Below are 16,380 nucleotides of genomic sequence, written 5' to 3'. Positions count from 1 at the left end.
ACTTAAGTACAATTTTGAGGTACTAAATATTCTCCACTACATTTATTTTTATTTGATTTTAATTTAGTTACTAGTAACTTTGAACATTCAGATTAATAATACAAAATATAATCAACAAATAAGTTATGATGTATTATTATTATAGGATAAGATAAGACTTTATTGATCCTTTGGTGAAAGTCGCAAGCTACCCGGCAGTATACACACACACACACACACACACACACACACACACACACACATTCTTATAATTCAATAGTGTAATATACATTATTCTGAAATGGGCCATTCTGCATAATGAATACTTTTACTTTTTATACTTTAAGTACATTTTGATGCTAATACTTTTGTACTTTTACTTAAGTAAAATTTTGAATGCAGGACTTTTACTTGTAGCAGAGTATTTCTACACTGTGGTATTACTACTTTTACTTAAGTAAAAGATCTGAGTACTTCTTCCATCACTGGTTACCACTTAGAAATATAGTTAATAAAAGTATCAAGGTTAAGATGGAGATAATTATAAATAATGTAATCCCAACCTGGGGGTCGGGAATCAACAAGGGCTCCCAAGATAAATCTGAGGGGTAGTAAGATGATTAAATGAATAAAGACAAATATATTAATATTTATTTTTTATGTTCATCTTTTGTGACTTTTTTCTTGTAAAATACTTGAAACTTTCATTCCCTCCAGGCCCATTAGAAATCCTTAAAATGATACAATGTGAGAAAGAAAAGGCCATAACCTGTAATGAATCAAGTTGGTTTGTTCCCTTACCAGCCTGGCTGTTTAGTATGCAGAATAAGTATTATATAAATATGTCTTCTGAATCTTCCTTCTGCTTTTAATATCTTTAATAAGCAACTGAAAAAAAAATCTAGTGGAGCAGATGGCCCATCCAATATATTTCATCTCATGCAGAGAACCAAAGAAAAACCTACAAACTCAGTGAACCCACACCACGTGTTGCCCACGGTAGGTTCTTCCTACCTCCCTGAAAGAGAAATAAGAAAAAAAAGAAAATCGAAGCGGCCAGCTCAGCTACTTATCAGGGTGAATGAGGACAACCTTAAGATAGAGGCCACCGGGTCTTATCAGCAAATGACAGAAGTCTCTGTAGGAAAAAATTTGACCCTGTGTGTGTGGAGAGTTAAAGTCTGCCCCCCAAAAAGTTCCATGTGTATCAGATCTTCAGCGAGTGACTTAAAGTAATGGAGTGATTATATTGTGGGGAATTTTGTTGTTTTGATAGGGGTCTAAGAAGAATCAGTTTGTGACCCAGGATATGATTTGAGAGGGGGTATTGGTGTAGAATAAATTGCCTGGTATGAAGTGAAAAATTTGAGACCCAGGAAATTCATACCTAGTTGACAGACCATTGACTCAGATCTGTGGTGTTTATCATGCCAAATACAGAAAGTTGGACCAGAGGGTGAAGACAGGAACAGTTTTTTTTTTTTAATAAATAAATACTGTTGCTAAGAGGCAATTACAGCACTTCACTTTTTCCACATTATGTTACAGCCTTATTCCAAAATAAAATAATTCATTATTTTCCTCAAAATTCTACAAACAATACCCCATAATGACAATGTGGAAGATGTTTGTTTGAAATTTTTGCAAATTTATTCAGAAACCCCCAAAAAAAAAACAAAAAACCCACATGTACATAAGTATTCACAGCCTTTGCTCAATACTTTGAAGCACCTTTGGCTCCATTTGAGGCTGATGCTACAAGCTTGGCGCACTTATTTTTGGGCAGTTTCTCTCATTCTTCTTTGCAAGCTCCATCAGGTTGGATGCAGAGCGTTGGTGCACAGCCATTTTCACATCTCTCCATAGATGTTCAGTCAGGTTCAAGTCTGGGCTCTGGCAGGGTCACTCAGGGACAGTCACAGGGTTGCCCTGTAGCCACTCCTTTGTTATCTTGGCTGTGTGCTTAGGGTCGTTATCCTGTTGGAAGATGAACCGTCACCCCAGTCTGAGGTCCAGAGCGCTCTGGAGCAGATTTACATCAAGGAAGTTCTCTGTACATTGCTGCATTAATCTTTCCCTCAATCCTGACTAGTCTCCCAGTTCCTGTCGCTGAAAAACATCCCCACAGCATGATGCTGCCACCACCATGCATCACTGTAGGAATGGCATTGGCCAGGTGATGAGCTGTGCCTGGTGTCCTCCAGACATAATGCTTGCCATTCAGGCCAAAGAGTTCAATCTTTGAAAGAGTCCTTCGGGTGCCTTTTGGCAAACTCCAGGCGGGCTGTCAAGTGCTTTTTACTGAGGAGTGGCTTCCATCTGGCCACTCTACCATACAGGCCTGATTGGTGAAGTGCTGCTGAGATGGTCGTTCTTCTGGAAGGTTCTCCTCTCTCCGCAGAGAAACTCTGGAGCTCTGTCAGAGTGACCATCGGGTTCTTGGTCACCTCCCTGACTAAGGCCCTTCTCCCCCGATCGCTCAGTTTGGCTGGGCGGCCAGCTCCAGGAAGAGTCCCGTTGGTTCCAAACTTTGCAAACTTTCCAAACCATTTACAGATGATTGAGGTCACTGTGCTCATTGGGACATTCAATGCTGCAGACATTTTTCTGTACCCTTCCCCAGATGGTATGGGGAATACAATCAATACAATCCTGTCTCAGACACCTACAGACAATTCCTTGGACTTCATGGCTTTGTTTGTGCTCTGACATGCACTGTTAACTGTGGGACCTTTATATAGACAGGTGTGTGCCTTTCTAAATCATGTCCAATCAACTGAATTTACCACAGGTCGACTCTAATCAAGTATGATCAGTGGAAACAGGATGCACCTGAGCTCAATTCTGAGTGTCACGGCAAAGGCTGTGAATACTTACGTACGTGATTTTTTTTTGTTATTGTTATTTGTAATAAATTTGCAAAGATTTCAAACAAGCTTCTTTCACGTTGTCATTATGGGGTATTATTTGTAAAATTTTGAGGGAAATATTGAATTTAATCCATTTTGGAATAAGGCTGTGTGAGTGCGAATGTGAATCTGACACTGTAAAGAGAGTAAGTGTACAAAATCATGGTCACTGTTCTTCACTGTACAAGGAAGAGACAATCTGTGTGCACAGAAAGCATCAATGTGAGAATATATTTGTAATATTTATTTCAAAGTTTTTACAAAAGGCAATTGTGAATCTTTAAAGCTTGAATATTGATAAACATACTTGTTCCTGATGATGTTAGCCCTTATCACCCTTGGTACATAAGGCTACACTAACTGAAAGAAACAACAACAGGCCTCAATTGCTCTGCATTAACTGCTTACTAACTCAGAGTTATATACTGTGACCTGCTTTCATTCATATTTAAATATTATGTCACTGTAGCAATAAATAAAACAATCTTCCAAGATTCCTTAGAAATCCAAAAACTCCATAGAAATACATTGCAAATGATAAATAATGAAAAACCCTGTTACATAAAACATGCAGCTGCATGAGTGAACGTAACAGTCTAAAGATGACTGGACTTGGACTGGAAGTTAGGAAAGGTTAAACAGGAGGAGAGCTTTAAAGCTATCATCTTTCCACTCCGTGTGCAAGGGGAGCTCGTCAGGTTGCCCAAAGTAAAAAATGAGGGGGTGGTGGTGGTGTTGGAGCAGCTGGAATGTGTCAATGTTGTTGGGATTTTCTTCGGCCCCTTAGGACGCAGCTGCCATGCGGATCCTCTCTGGGGGATACAGCAGAACGTTCTTAGCTGCTTTGACAGTGTTCTTCATGAGCATTGCCACAGTCATGGGTCCCACACCTCCAGGTACAGGGGTGATGAAGCCCGCCTTCTGTCTCACGGCTGAGTATAGACAGAGAAAGGTATGACGTTACAGACACCCGAGACACCAAGGATGTCTGTGCAGAAAAACAATGTTCGCTGTCCAGCCTTACCTTCAAAATCCACATCTCCAACCAGTCTGCTCTTTCCAGTGACTGGGTCCTGCACTCTGTTTATCCCAACGTCAATCACGGCTGCTCCCTCTTTGATCATGTCGGCAGTAATGAGGTTTGGAATCCCTGATAGTTCAGTTAACACACACAGTACAGTTAGACAACAGAAAAAAAATCTCTCTACTGAAGAAAGAGTGACACAAACCTGCAGCAGCCACAATGATATCAGCGATTTTAGTGTGCTGGCGAAGTTGCTCCTTTGGAGTGTAACGGTGAGAAATGGTGACCGTGGCATCACCTGCAAAAGAAATAACGTTTAGTACTTATACCATATACTTAAACCCTCTATCTTAAAACACACAGATAAACCCACATGCACTATAACCAACCTCCGGGCCTCTCATGACGGCCGTCTGTATGCAGTAACATGGCAATGGGCATGCCCACATTCTTGGAGCGTCCTGCAACCACGACATTCTTCCCAAGTGTAGGAATACCTGGAAGACGAGAATCAGGATGGTTAGTTTAGATGGTTTGTTCAGCAGCATTTCAGCCCTAAGAGGAAGTAAGTGGTCACTCCTGTTACCTGTACGTTTAATAATTTCCCAGACTCCCCAGGGAGTGGCAGGAAGCATGGTGGATTGATCCAGGCACATGCGGCCCACATTAACTACGTGGAAGCCGTCCACGTCCTTCGTAGGGGCAACTGCATTACAGACTGCGCGCTCATCAATGTGGTCTGTCAGAAAACAAAGACAAGTTACAGTCAGGACAACTGCAAACGTTGACAGATGAGTTCGTAAAAGGTTACAAATGCAACTTATTTAAGCATATATAGGTGTTTTGCCTTTAATGATAAAAAACATTCCTAACAGAGACAGTATGCAGGTTGGCATTTTTGTGCTGACGTACGTGCTGAACGATACTTGCACTCAGCTGTAATATCAGTGATGTCACACAAATACCATGACACAAAGCAGCCACTCTGCAGATGCACACTTCTCTATACTCATCATCAATCTTTCTATTCCACTGTTCCAGTTTCTGTGTACCTGGCAAAGGCAGCTGGACCAGCAGGCCGTCCACACGAGGGTCTGTGTTGAGTTTGTAGATCAGGTCCAATAACTCCTCCTCAGTGATGTCTGAATGCTTGAGAATTGTCTCACTAGAGATTCCTGTGGGAGGATGAAGTGAGAAAACAACTAAAAACGCAGGCACTGGCTCTTTAGTTGTTATATTGTAGAATAATTGTGTTTACACGTGCGTATGAGACCTGTGGGTGTTTTTTCTTACCGACATCAGCTGCAGCTCGAGTCTTATTCAGGACGTAGGAGTGACTGGCTGGGTTGTCTCCTACCAGAACCACACTCAGATGGGGTCTCCTGTGGCCGGCTGAAACCCATTTCTCCACGTCGCCCCGGGCCTCCTCCCGAATCTGCCGTGCTAGTTTCTTTCCTGAGATGACCACCGCCTCCTGTCTGAGAGTTGAGAGCAAGTAAAAACACTGGAGTCAGAGGACAAACAGTTGATAACTTACATTTTAACAAGCTGTGATTCTGCTGTTATTCAGACAAAGAAATTAGGTAAGTTTGTCGTTCAATCTAGGGCTGCAACTAACTACTTTATTCACTATAATTTTTCAATGAATTACTTACTTGTTTAGTATATATAATGTCAAAAATTATAACAAACGACCAACACAGGTGTCACAAGCTTTATTGGAAAATGTCATTAATTTATGACATTAATATGATCACAAGCCACAAAAAAAGTAACTATATAAACAAAGAAAACCAAGCTAATAATTTAACATTCTTTCAACTTTCTGAATAATCTTTACAGTACTAATCTAAACCCACTTATCTACTGGACATGGTCTTTTTCATTGCCATTGAACAGGGCTTGAGATACTAGAAACCGGTAATCAAATGAGCCTGGGTAAGCACCAATTCCAGCCTCCAAAATTAGACACAGCACGTCTCCACCTGATGGAGCCATATAAGAAGTGAGCTTTATGAGCACTTGTACTGTAGTGTCACAGTATTTGAAATCCCAGAGTCGGTGTCAATTGGTAGAAACAAGTAAGAGAAGTCAAAGGAGAGCAGCTTTTTACGAGCATCTAATCACCAAGTACAGTCAGGGACAGCTGATGGTCAAAACTGAAAAAACCTTCTTCACTGTATGACTGTACAAACTGGGTTGACCTTTTCTGCTGCTTTGTCCAAATTTCAAAAACTCCAAGATGGTTATCTGTTATATAACAACAAAGAGAGCTGTAACTAATAACTGAAGATTAATGAGCCATCAACAGTGATGTAACCACCCTTTTATTCTGCCAAAACTAATTAAACCACACAGAAAAGTATCACATCTTTGGGCAAAATGGGGTGAGACCATGGGGCCAGTGTACCAGGTCCCAGAGAAAGTGTGTCAAGATTACAGGGCAGCAAACAGCTCTTCAGCCTCATACAAGTTTAAAGCCGGTGTACTGAGGAGAAAATCTCTCTTTTCAAATGTATGGCCACAAAGCCATGTTAAATAATGTTAAATCAGAACCATCTCAGAGGAGAGTTGTCTTTTTGTATGTTTTTCTTCTATTCTATTTCATCTATTTTATTCTTCTGTACATGTTACTTGTTGCTGTATGCATTTTAAGGTAAAGCCTGTTGAGTTGATGTGTAAGGAAATGTTTTATATAAATGAAAGTGCCTTAAAGTTATATCTATGTTGTGATATATGGTAATAACTCATGCATTACATGACATAGGTGTCAAATGATCCATCTTGTGCCTCTGGAGCTGCAGATCACGTGCAGGGGACACACGAGGTCTGGGTTTTTAAGGCGTGTGTGCAACATTAGTTCATTAAGTTACATGTATATCAGTCATGCTGCACTCAGCACGTTTCCAATAAATGCTTGCACGGGCTGCTAATTTGCCATCTGTATGATGGCATGTCCTCTCAGAGACGATTTACCATCCATTAGTTCTGCTATTTTAAATGATCGCATGTCATCCAGGACAGAATGGCCTTAATACATATCTCTTCCTTGTGTGCATACCCACACCTCGGCCTCCAGCTGAAACCTGGCTCCTGAAGTCACCGGGTGCAAGCATTCAGACCGATTTCATCAGCCAGCCTGTCGCTGCAATGTTACCGGCACGACGTTAGGGGCGCACCAGAATGTGCCCAACTGCGGACATTTAGTTCAAATAAATAATATAAATAATAATAAACGCACGACGGTATCCACGCACATACTATATTACAGAAGGCCGACCAATAAAGAAATGTATTGAAGAGACATATCTTCTCATTTTGTCAAGAAGAGCGCCAAACACGTCGTAAAAGTGGTATTGAATGTACCCAAATCAAACCAGATTTCAGAGCTAGTGGGCGCACTCACCTCGAGGCGGACGTGTGCACTTTACAGACTTGATGCTGGGAGTGTTGGCACAGTTTCCTGAGAGTCCTGACCGCTGCCATTCTGACCGGCTGAGAGTTGAGGAGACACCACGGCCCGTTACGCAACAAAACACCACCGCCAACCGTGGGTGAAGACGGGTCTGTGAAGGAGGAAGAGAGGCAGACAGGCAGAGAGGCTTGGAAGCCCCTCCCTCTTCCGCATGGGGCCTGCGTCACTGTTATCTGCTGCCGTCACTAGTACAAGTCACAAGTACAAGTATCAGCCAAAAATACTTTAATAAGTAAAAACGTAGTTATTGTGCGGACAGAATTGTTCGTGTCAGTTTTTTAAAGCGGCATTTCCATGTTCAATCTACAAAGTACTTGTAAAATAATTGCAGTGGAGTACAATAAAACAAATTCTCTCTGAAATGTAGTGGTAGTGAAGTATTGGGTAGATTACAATGAAAGTATAAGTAAAGTACAAGTACCTCAGAATTGTACTTAAGTACAGTACTTGAGTAAATGTATGTAGATATTTTACTAAGAATTATTCACATTTTTAATTTAAGCAAAAGTAGTAATCATAAATTGTAAAAAAAACAACAACAACAAACAAACAAACAAAAAAAAAACTCCATTACGCATTGTGTTCAAAATATAAGTAAAAGTAAAGAAATACTGTCAGCAAAATACACTTGAAGTATCAAAAGTAAAAGCACTTATTATTCAGGCTGAGTGGCCACTGTCAGAGTTATATTATTATATATTATTGGATTATCATTAATGACACAGGCCTACATTAACGTAGAAGCAGCATTTAGCTGGTCGAGATTAAGCTAATTTTAACTACTTTATATATACTGTTGTGAACTTTTTAACCTATTTATAAAGTAACTAGCAACAATCTGTCAAATAAACATAGTGGAGTAAAAAGTAGGCTACAATATTCCCTCTGAGATGTAGTATCTATCTATCTATCTATCTATCTATCTATCTATCTATCTATCTATGAGTTGCTCCCAGTCTATGAATAGACCTACATTTTGGCTCAGATGCACTTACACTTGACATGTCATGTCAAGATACATGTCAACAAATGCATTTTAACAAAAAATATTGGGTTACAAAATGTGTGCAACAGATAAAGGTGGTTTCAGTATTAAAAGAGTGTGTCTGACTGTTCCTAGATTAGATTAGTTACACCACTAAGCTAAATTCTAAGGAGTGATATAAGTATATTATCGGACAGAAAGTCACAAGTTCATTATAAACCTGTGTGGAGAGTTGTAGTAGCTGCATGCAGCCGGGAGGGGGCGACAATCTGCCTGCCGGGCTGCTGCTGCTGAGAGCCGATAGAGGAAGAGCCACTGTGGGTGCAGTTCATGTTAGCCTAACTGTTAGCAGGCATCGCTGATAAGCGGCTCCAAGTATATAATTTTAAAACACATTTCTGTTTACTAAACCAGTGTTAGGAGCTGTAATCGAGGCTCTCCGACGACTGCTCCGCCAAGATGAGCTTCCTGTTGTAAGTAAAGTTAGCAGTCGCTTGCTAAGTTTCAGCCGGAGCTTGCGGTTAACGTTAGCTACGCTTCTACGAAGTTCTATCAAGGGAAGTAACTGGCGTTAAAATAAGACACCGTTACAGAAAACAAGCCAGCTAACTAACTGCATTGTAGTCCTAATAAGTTTAGGTTAAACTTAAACGGCCTTTTCTTACATAGGGTTATCATTTGTCGTCGTAACAGTATCTGTGAGCTGTGTTTATTTATAGGTTCCCAGCACTCGCCAACTGTAACTTTTTTTTTAAAGTAGTTACGTTGTAACTTGGCTAGCCTGGTGATTAATTGCTATCTTACGGTTGATTTGCCAAATTAGCTTAGATTATCATGTTTTCGTGTAGTTAGTCATATAAGACTAGACATGTTAACATTAGTCATCGTCCACACCTTTGCTGTCTGCTAAAACGACGAGCAATGCAATTAACTGTTCCGTTGTTTACAATGATACTGTTGCATTTCCTGTCTGTTGCACCAAGTGGGTAATCACCATAACTTTATATACATGACACAGATTGTACAGTCATATTTCTGCCACAACGAAAACGGGCCAAAACAAGTTGGCATGACAAATGTGGCAGCGATTACAAACCACGAGTATCGCCTCAGCATCAAGTTCACAGGTGTTATGTCTTCCTGCAGCAGCTGCTGATTGCTCAAACCAGACAGGAAGGATCCTCACATATGAAGGCCCAAGAGGAGCATCTACTCCCACGCGTACCTTTTTAAAAAGGTCACAGTACAGACAGTTGCTTAGCTCCACGTTTGTTTCTTTGCAGTGGCAGTCGCTCATCCAAGACCTTCAAGCCGAAGAAGAACATCCCAGAGGGCTCCCACCAGTATGAGCTGCTGAAACACGCTGAGGCAACACTTGGCAGTGGGAACTTGAGGCAGGCGGTCATGCTGCCAGAGGGAGAGGATCTCAATGAGTGGATTGCAGTCAACAGTGAGTGGATGAAGACAATAAACCTATTTATAGAAAACGTCACTCAGTGCACAAACTACCCTTTTACATTTCTAAACGTAAATTAGCCATGTGCAGATGTTGAAAATGTGCATCACCAAGTGGTAAAAGACGAGAAGTATGGTCAAACTAACACACACAACCAAGTTGGTGAATTATTGGTCACAGAATTAAGATTGTTTACAAAGTAAGCAGTGGTAGTAACAGCAGAATTATTTGAAACAAAAAAATAATCAACGGTTTACCAAAAAACATGTTTGGAAATATTTGGTCAGGATAAGACTCTTGTATCTTAGAATATAAGAATGAAAGGACAGGTGAAAATGCAGCATATGCACAGGATATGCAAAAATGTGGTCATAATTAGTTGAATTCACATCATTAATTATACAGGAGGCCATACACATGTACCGACATTGAGAGAAAAACAGCTAGATTTCTTATTAAGCATATTCATTTATGGCTATAGATAATGTTTTCTAAAAATGCAGGGCACAAACTGTCTACATTGTATAAAAAGACTAGATACAACCACTGTATGTAAAGAAAAGTGACACTCTTTAATTTGTTGTTGTTATGAGCATGAACATTCCTTATAATTAACCCTTTCTTTTAGCGGTGGATTTCTTCAACCAGATCAACATGCTGTACGGCACCATCACCGAGTTCTGCACTGAGACCAGTTGCTCTGTGATGTCTGCGGGACCAAGGTAACAGCCAGCAGTGTCCCTTTTTATGCATGCAGCTTCTTTTTGAGTACAGGGCTTATAATAGGCCTTTGTCACAGAAGACATTTTGACATGTCCCAGTAGGAAAAGCATGGGTGTAAATAATATTAACAATTTAGCGGCTTTGTTTATTGTTATTTATTTTTTTGGGTCCTGGTATTGTGCATGCTGGCTTACTGTCACACTGTCATGTTTTATCGAGACACTTGAATAAAACAGAGCTGTCGTTCCAACAACTTCAAATAACATTCAAACATGTACATGTTACTTTTTAGTCAGAAGGTTTACTTAAAGGCTTGTAAAGGCAGAAGAGAAAATAGATGGTACTGAGAAGACTTTTTTTTTGTGCGTTACATATGTATATAATTTAACATGTAACATATAATCTTAGCTAAAATTTTCCCTCCTGTAATGCAGTGAACAGCTCAAAAATGGGCTAAATGTCATTTGGCAAGTTCCATTGAAACAAGGGACGTCATTTTATGAAACGGGGAACTTCACATGAGTTGGCCGAGACATGAGATGTGTCACACAAAGCTCAAGTGCTTTGAAGAACATTACAAAACATGAATAACAATCCGAATCAATAATGACAGATTTGTGGCTCTACAGCACAGTGATACAGGCCTTCATAACACACCTTCAGTAATATGATTTTTGTTATGGAAGGCACATTACCCCACTGCTAAAGGCAGTTATGCATTACTTTACAACAGAAGAGAACCAGGATTTAACAGTAACTAGGGATTGCATGTTACTGTGTTTATGGGCTATGAGAGACACTTCTTACTTGTTTTAGTGTGTTTTAGCCATGATGAACATTTTTTTATCTCAGGAACTTGTATTACAGACATTTATGAAATAAATGGGGAAGAGTTTAAGTAAGTTCAACTGAGTCATAATATAGTTTAGTGGATGAAACATTATTTTGTCCAGAATTGGGAAATGATGAGTCATGTGTATAAAAGAACCCAACTATGGATTCAGGTTTTGAATTTTTGAGACAGTTAAAGTAAATGAAATTGAACTATGTCATCTGAATGTCACATGAGGAAACAGGAATTATACTTTGCATGTGGTCCCTGTAGAAGCTATTTAGTTAGAATCTAGATTTGGCACTTCCTCTATCCTCTCTCCTACCAAGACTATCTGTGCTTAGACTCTTAATCAGGAGGAAGAGGCCGGGGTTTACTTCCTGTTGACATAGCTGCCATCATAGCATACTTTTTCATTTCCCCCTCCTGCTCTTTTTTTTTTAGCTTATCTCCTACCAAATTATGTTTTCATGTCCTGACAGAAAGGCAGAATGAGTGCATGTTATATGTTGAGCTTCCATGTCTCATATGTAGGTCTGCTGTAACTACTGAATCAAGTCAATAACACGAGGTGCCGATTAATTTTGTTCTTTCTATGTAGATATGAGTATCACTGGGCTGATGGCACAAATATTAAGAAGCCTATAAAATGCTCTGCGCCCAAGTATATCGACTACCTGATGACCTGGGTGCAGGATCAACTGGATGATGAGACACTTTTTCCCTCCAAGATTGGTGAGTTTTGATTAATAAGATAGGAATTTTCATTTTAAGCAGTTTGGCAAACAAGCTTTCAGATTTTAGTTGCAGTTTCACCTTTGTAGAAGTGTATTAGGCATTTCTGAATCAGTCAGTAGACTTCAGCTCAGGGAGAGACAAACCAACACCAAGTACGCTGTAGTCGCAAGCAGCTGCGTACATTATTTTATTTTAATATTGTCTTTCCACAGGCGAAATTGACAGTTCTCTTTTACTTTACTTTTACCCTTTTGGAATTAACTATACATTGCGCGCCTTCTTTGCTTCTTTCGTTTTCCAACAGTCTAGACTCTCATAGGTTTGTCATTTTGATATACAATATATGTTCTACTGGGGTGAACATATGCAGTGTATTTTCCTCCAGTATTTCTGTAAAATCCATGTTTGGCTGACTGAGTAAAAAGACCAGACAACAAACCTGACGCTACAGGTTCAGAGGGTATTAGGACCGTGATATGTTTGTCATTGTTTTGGCCTTTCTTTTTCATATATTTGATTTGAAATGAAACAATGATTATGCGATTAATGAGCTGATTTCAGATGTTTGAAGGGGCTCACGTCCCAACCAGTGTAGGACTCAGCACTTTTTATACACAGTCCCCTGATTTTAGATGCAAGCAACGCAGCAGGACAAGGATCCTAAACATACAGACAAGGCAACCAAGGGCAAATACAGTGTAATGTCAGACATCTGACTTCAGTCCAACTGATCATGTGTCTTGCATGCTGAAAAGCAGACTGAAGTCTAAAGAGGACTGCAGTCTATGGGTCGTAGCTGTCAGACAGAGGTTGACTGCAAAAGATTTCTTTAAGTTTATGTTGTCAAAATTAATTTGGTCCCCTGACATTGGAGGACAGTGTATAAAAGGACTACAATTTCTACACTGTCAATTTTATGTGAATGTTACACTGTCATATTAAAACTGAAAGTTAGCTTTAAATCTGGTAGTCATTGTTTAATTTCAACCCCAATGTGAATACAAGGAAAACACAACAACAATGTGTCACTGTCCTAATACTGTCCGACTGCGTTGTATCTCCACTCTGCATGCCGTCTACATTTTGATTTGTAACTTTGTTTGGGTGGAGAGATTTTTCTGCTGCTGTCCATACTCACACTTGAATTTTGATTAGGCAAATAAGCTAAAAGTACAGCATCTCAATAAACTTTAGTCTCACTCTGATGTAGGTTTAAAGGCTTAGTGGAGGTTGAAACAGCACATGCTCTTCTCTTGACATCAGCATTTTTCACCACCTTCCGTCCCACAGGAGTTCCCTTTCCGAAGAACTTCATGTCTGTGGCCAAAACCATCCTGAAGCGTCTGTTCAGGGTTTACGCTCACATCTACCACCAACATTTTGACTCTGTGATGCAGCTGCAGGAGGAGGCCCACCTCAACACCTCCTTCAAGCACTTCATTTTCTTTGTTCAGGTGAGATTATCCTGCTCCAATGTAGGGTTTAATCACTGCCGTGTATCTAAAGCCTCATTCAGACATGTACTGTAATCCATATATGCCAATTTTCCCGAGTCATTTTTCCATAAAAGGTGCTCTGGCAATCTGCCTGCTGAGGAACTAGTAACATGTCTGTAACATTTTCTGTATAGTTCAAGTGTGAATAAAAGCAGTCATACTGGTAAAAGCATAAACAAGATAACGACAACCTTCTGTATGATGTACATATAGTGTGAAAACCAGTCAAACAAGGATTAGGAATGTAGGACAAGTTTTAAATGCTGCTCCTTGATCAGCTCATTGATCAATTTCGAAGCAGCGGACAAGACTCTGAAGTGAGACCCATTGCAAGCTACACTTCTTTAGTTATAATGGCTTGACATTGATCCAACAATGAACTGAAAGAACTCTCCCTGGCAGTAAATAATCTCTTGATTCATACATTGTACCTAACACCCTACGATGCCTAGTCTTGTCTATGCCAGATGCCAATCATTATACAAGTATTGAGGCTCTATCTGCAACAGTCCTGTCATGTTTGAACAGAGTCTGCATGGATCCTTTCCATAACAGACACCTGTGCATGAAAGCCAAAAAGCCATTGCTTGAACAAACAGATGAACCCAACATTTTCCAGATTATATGTCTGAAAGGGGCTTAAGAGAACTTGACATGGCAGGAGGATTTTGGTCTAGTTAGTTAGTTAGTTAGTTAGTTAGTTAGTGCCTAGTTACACTAACATATTGTAGGTTAACTGCACTGAGTGTTTAGCATTGCATTGGGCCTTTTAACATGTCAGTGCTACTGCAACTTCTGTCCTATTCTTTATACAGGACCACAACACTAGTCAGATTGTGTATGGGCAGCAACAACCTGTGATTGTTTTAATTTACAAATTTGAACAAACTTAAATAACCAATCTGATATTAAATTATTTTTATTTTTTCTCGTAGGAGTTCAATCTTATCGACAGACGAGAGCTTGCTCCCCTGCAGGACTTGATCGAGAAGCTTGGATCCAAGGACAGATAGACATTTCATCACACATCTCTCTCTTTTTAACAGTTTCTTTTTCTCCTTTGTCCCTCTCTGTGACCTCTGCTACCTCTGTGACTTCTAGTCTCAACTCTTAAAATCTGTGCCTTCTTTTCATTTCATAAATGTTTGTACTGTACTTTTCCTTTTATTCTTTCTGTTCTCTTTTATGCTGTCTTTGAGCCTTTTTTCCCATTTTGCCACTATAGATCATATAAAATAGTGTAGTGTAGTAAGAATATTTTTTCACAGGACTCTGTAAGAGCAACCTACTGAATTTTATATTGGACCATGGACATTTGGAAGTTTAAGTGGAAACCAGCTCTTTTTTTTTTCTCCTTCAAAAGTTGGCATATAGTGTTTTGATTGTCTAAACATGTTTTAGTTAATGATGAGCAATTTTCTTTTTGTTAACTTTTAGCTGTTGTAATTACAGTGATATCCCAATCTTAGCTTTTTTAAATGTCTGTCATTAGTGTTCAATGGAGAGTAACGGGAAAGAAAAAAAGTAGTGACATGAAACCGGTCTTGGGTGGACTTTACACCTGTGACAATACAAGTGTGTGGACAGTATTTTCAGTCTAACATGAAGGCAGGCACAAAAATGTACCAATATAAAGCTCTCTGTCACAAGCTGGTTGTGAATCTGATGTCCCACATATGCTAACATGCTTCCTGTTAAAATGCTCTTTGACAGTTACATGTGAGGACATGCAGTGATAGACGATTGTGAGATGCCTTTGTTCCACAAAAAGCACCACTATCTACTGCATCATAGCTATTTCAATTTGGTCATGCAATATTGTTTTTCGGCTATTTTCTTAATTAAAATAGTAAAATGCGAGATATGGTGTTTACAGTGATAATCTGCTTGGTAGTTATTATTAATGGCCACTTAAAGCTTTTATAACCATGAAAGGAGTTGTATAGTAGAAATTATCCTGTCAACAGCAAAAATAGTCTAATGTGAATTTTTGGTTTTACTGTCATTTTAGTTCATTTCTGTGGTGCAGATTCATTGCGGAACCTTGCATTTTTGATCTTTCAATGCTGGTACTTTTTTTTTTTTTTTTTTAAATACTTCCCCCCTGGATTGGAAAAGAAACTATTGCACCTGTGCACGATAAAGGATGAGTAAGATATATGTAGTTTTCCCACAGATGTCTTGGTGCATGTGTCATGGTCAGTTCCTGGGCTTAACTCTGGCTACAACAGCAGGGCTGTTTGTACTGCAATCCTTCTACAAACTAATGCAGCTATAATTCCTCATGAATGTATTGTTCGGCAAACTTTGAGCAAGGGAATTGTTCCACAACCTACTTCATGTTTGGACCTAAATTCATATCAAACAGTCATATATCCAATTAAGAGCTCTTAGATAACTTAATGTATCACCAGGAAACAACCGATGTGATTGGGTGCATTTTATAATGTACCGCTTTTTAAGAAAACTAAGTTGCTTGGGGAAAAAATCAAGCCAGCAACCATTAAGTTAACTATCTACAGGCATATCAATATATTTTGCAACACCAAGTTATTTTAAAGATTTTATTTGAATACATAATTTGTCCTTTCTTTCTAGCTAGTCACATATTTTTGAAATGTATTGCTTTTTCTCACAGTTTCGTTTTTAAACTTCTGGCATGGAGTTACATTTCATATTACATTGTAAAATAAATGGTTGACTTTAACTTTTCAAATAAGGAAGAAGGGCTTTGAAATGAATTAAAAGTTGTTGTTTTTTTAT

General features: G+C 39.3%; 2 protein-coding genes across 2 annotated transcripts in view; one reads left to right on the top strand and one right to left on the bottom strand.

The window, feature by feature from the left end:
* Positions 1 to 3,111: 3,111 nt before the first annotated feature.
* Positions 3,112 to 7,536, bottom strand: mthfd2 (methylenetetrahydrofolate dehydrogenase (NADP+ dependent) 2, methenyltetrahydrofolate cyclohydrolase). The gene is made up of 8 exons (XM_044197722.1): positions 7,319 to 7,536; positions 5,206 to 5,390; positions 4,965 to 5,087; positions 4,499 to 4,651; positions 4,302 to 4,409; positions 4,118 to 4,210; positions 3,913 to 4,038; positions 3,112 to 3,820 (listed from the first exon to the last, which is right to left on the bottom strand). The coding sequence occupies exons 1-8, from the start codon at positions 7,396 to 7,398 to the stop codon at positions 3,672 to 3,674; spliced, it is 1,017 nt and encodes a 338-aa protein (XP_044053657.1). The 5' UTR covers positions 7,399 to 7,536; the 3' UTR covers positions 3,112 to 3,671.
* A 1,075-nt stretch (positions 7,537 to 8,611) lies between these two features.
* The window catches only part of mob1a (MOB kinase activator 1A), a 7,960-nt gene continuing 191 nt past the window's right edge, over positions 8,612 to 16,380 (top strand). The window contains exons 1-6 of the mRNA XM_044197723.1: positions 8,612 to 8,845; positions 9,656 to 9,822; positions 10,457 to 10,550; positions 11,985 to 12,118; positions 13,412 to 13,575; positions 14,553 to 16,380. The exon at positions 14,553 to 16,380 is cut by the window's right edge and continues 191 nt beyond it. Coding sequence (XP_044053658.1) covers positions 8,832 to 8,845; positions 9,656 to 9,822; positions 10,457 to 10,550; positions 11,985 to 12,118; positions 13,412 to 13,575; positions 14,553 to 14,630 — 651 coding nt within the window. The 5' untranslated portion in view covers positions 8,612 to 8,831 and the 3' untranslated portion in view covers positions 14,631 to 16,380. The remainder of the gene's footprint in view (positions 8,846 to 9,655; positions 9,823 to 10,456; positions 10,551 to 11,984; positions 12,119 to 13,411; positions 13,576 to 14,552) is intronic.

This window comes from Siniperca chuatsi, linkage group LG5, assembly GCF_020085105.1.
Source record: "Siniperca chuatsi isolate FFG_IHB_CAS linkage group LG5, ASM2008510v1, whole genome shotgun sequence".
NCBI lineage: Eukaryota > Metazoa > Chordata > Actinopteri > Centrarchiformes > Sinipercidae > Siniperca > Siniperca chuatsi.
Note: the sequence above shows the minus strand (reverse complement) of the source record. Positions and strands in the feature narration are given on the sequence as shown.

Excerpts from the sequence above, each read along its gene's own strand:
- mthfd2 (XM_044197722.1), bottom strand. The coding sequence starts at position 7,398 with ATGGCAGCGGTCAGGACTCTCAGGAAACTGTGCCAACACTCCCAGCAT. Across the intron at positions 4,039-4,117 it reads TATCATTGTGGCTGCTGCAG|GGATTCCAAACCTCATTACT; the intron begins GTTTGTGTCACT and ends CTGAACTATCAG. Across the intron at positions 3,821-3,912 it reads TGGAGATGTGGATTTTGAAG|CCGTGAGACAGAAGGCGGGC; the intron begins GTAAGGCTGGAC and ends GTCTATACTCAG.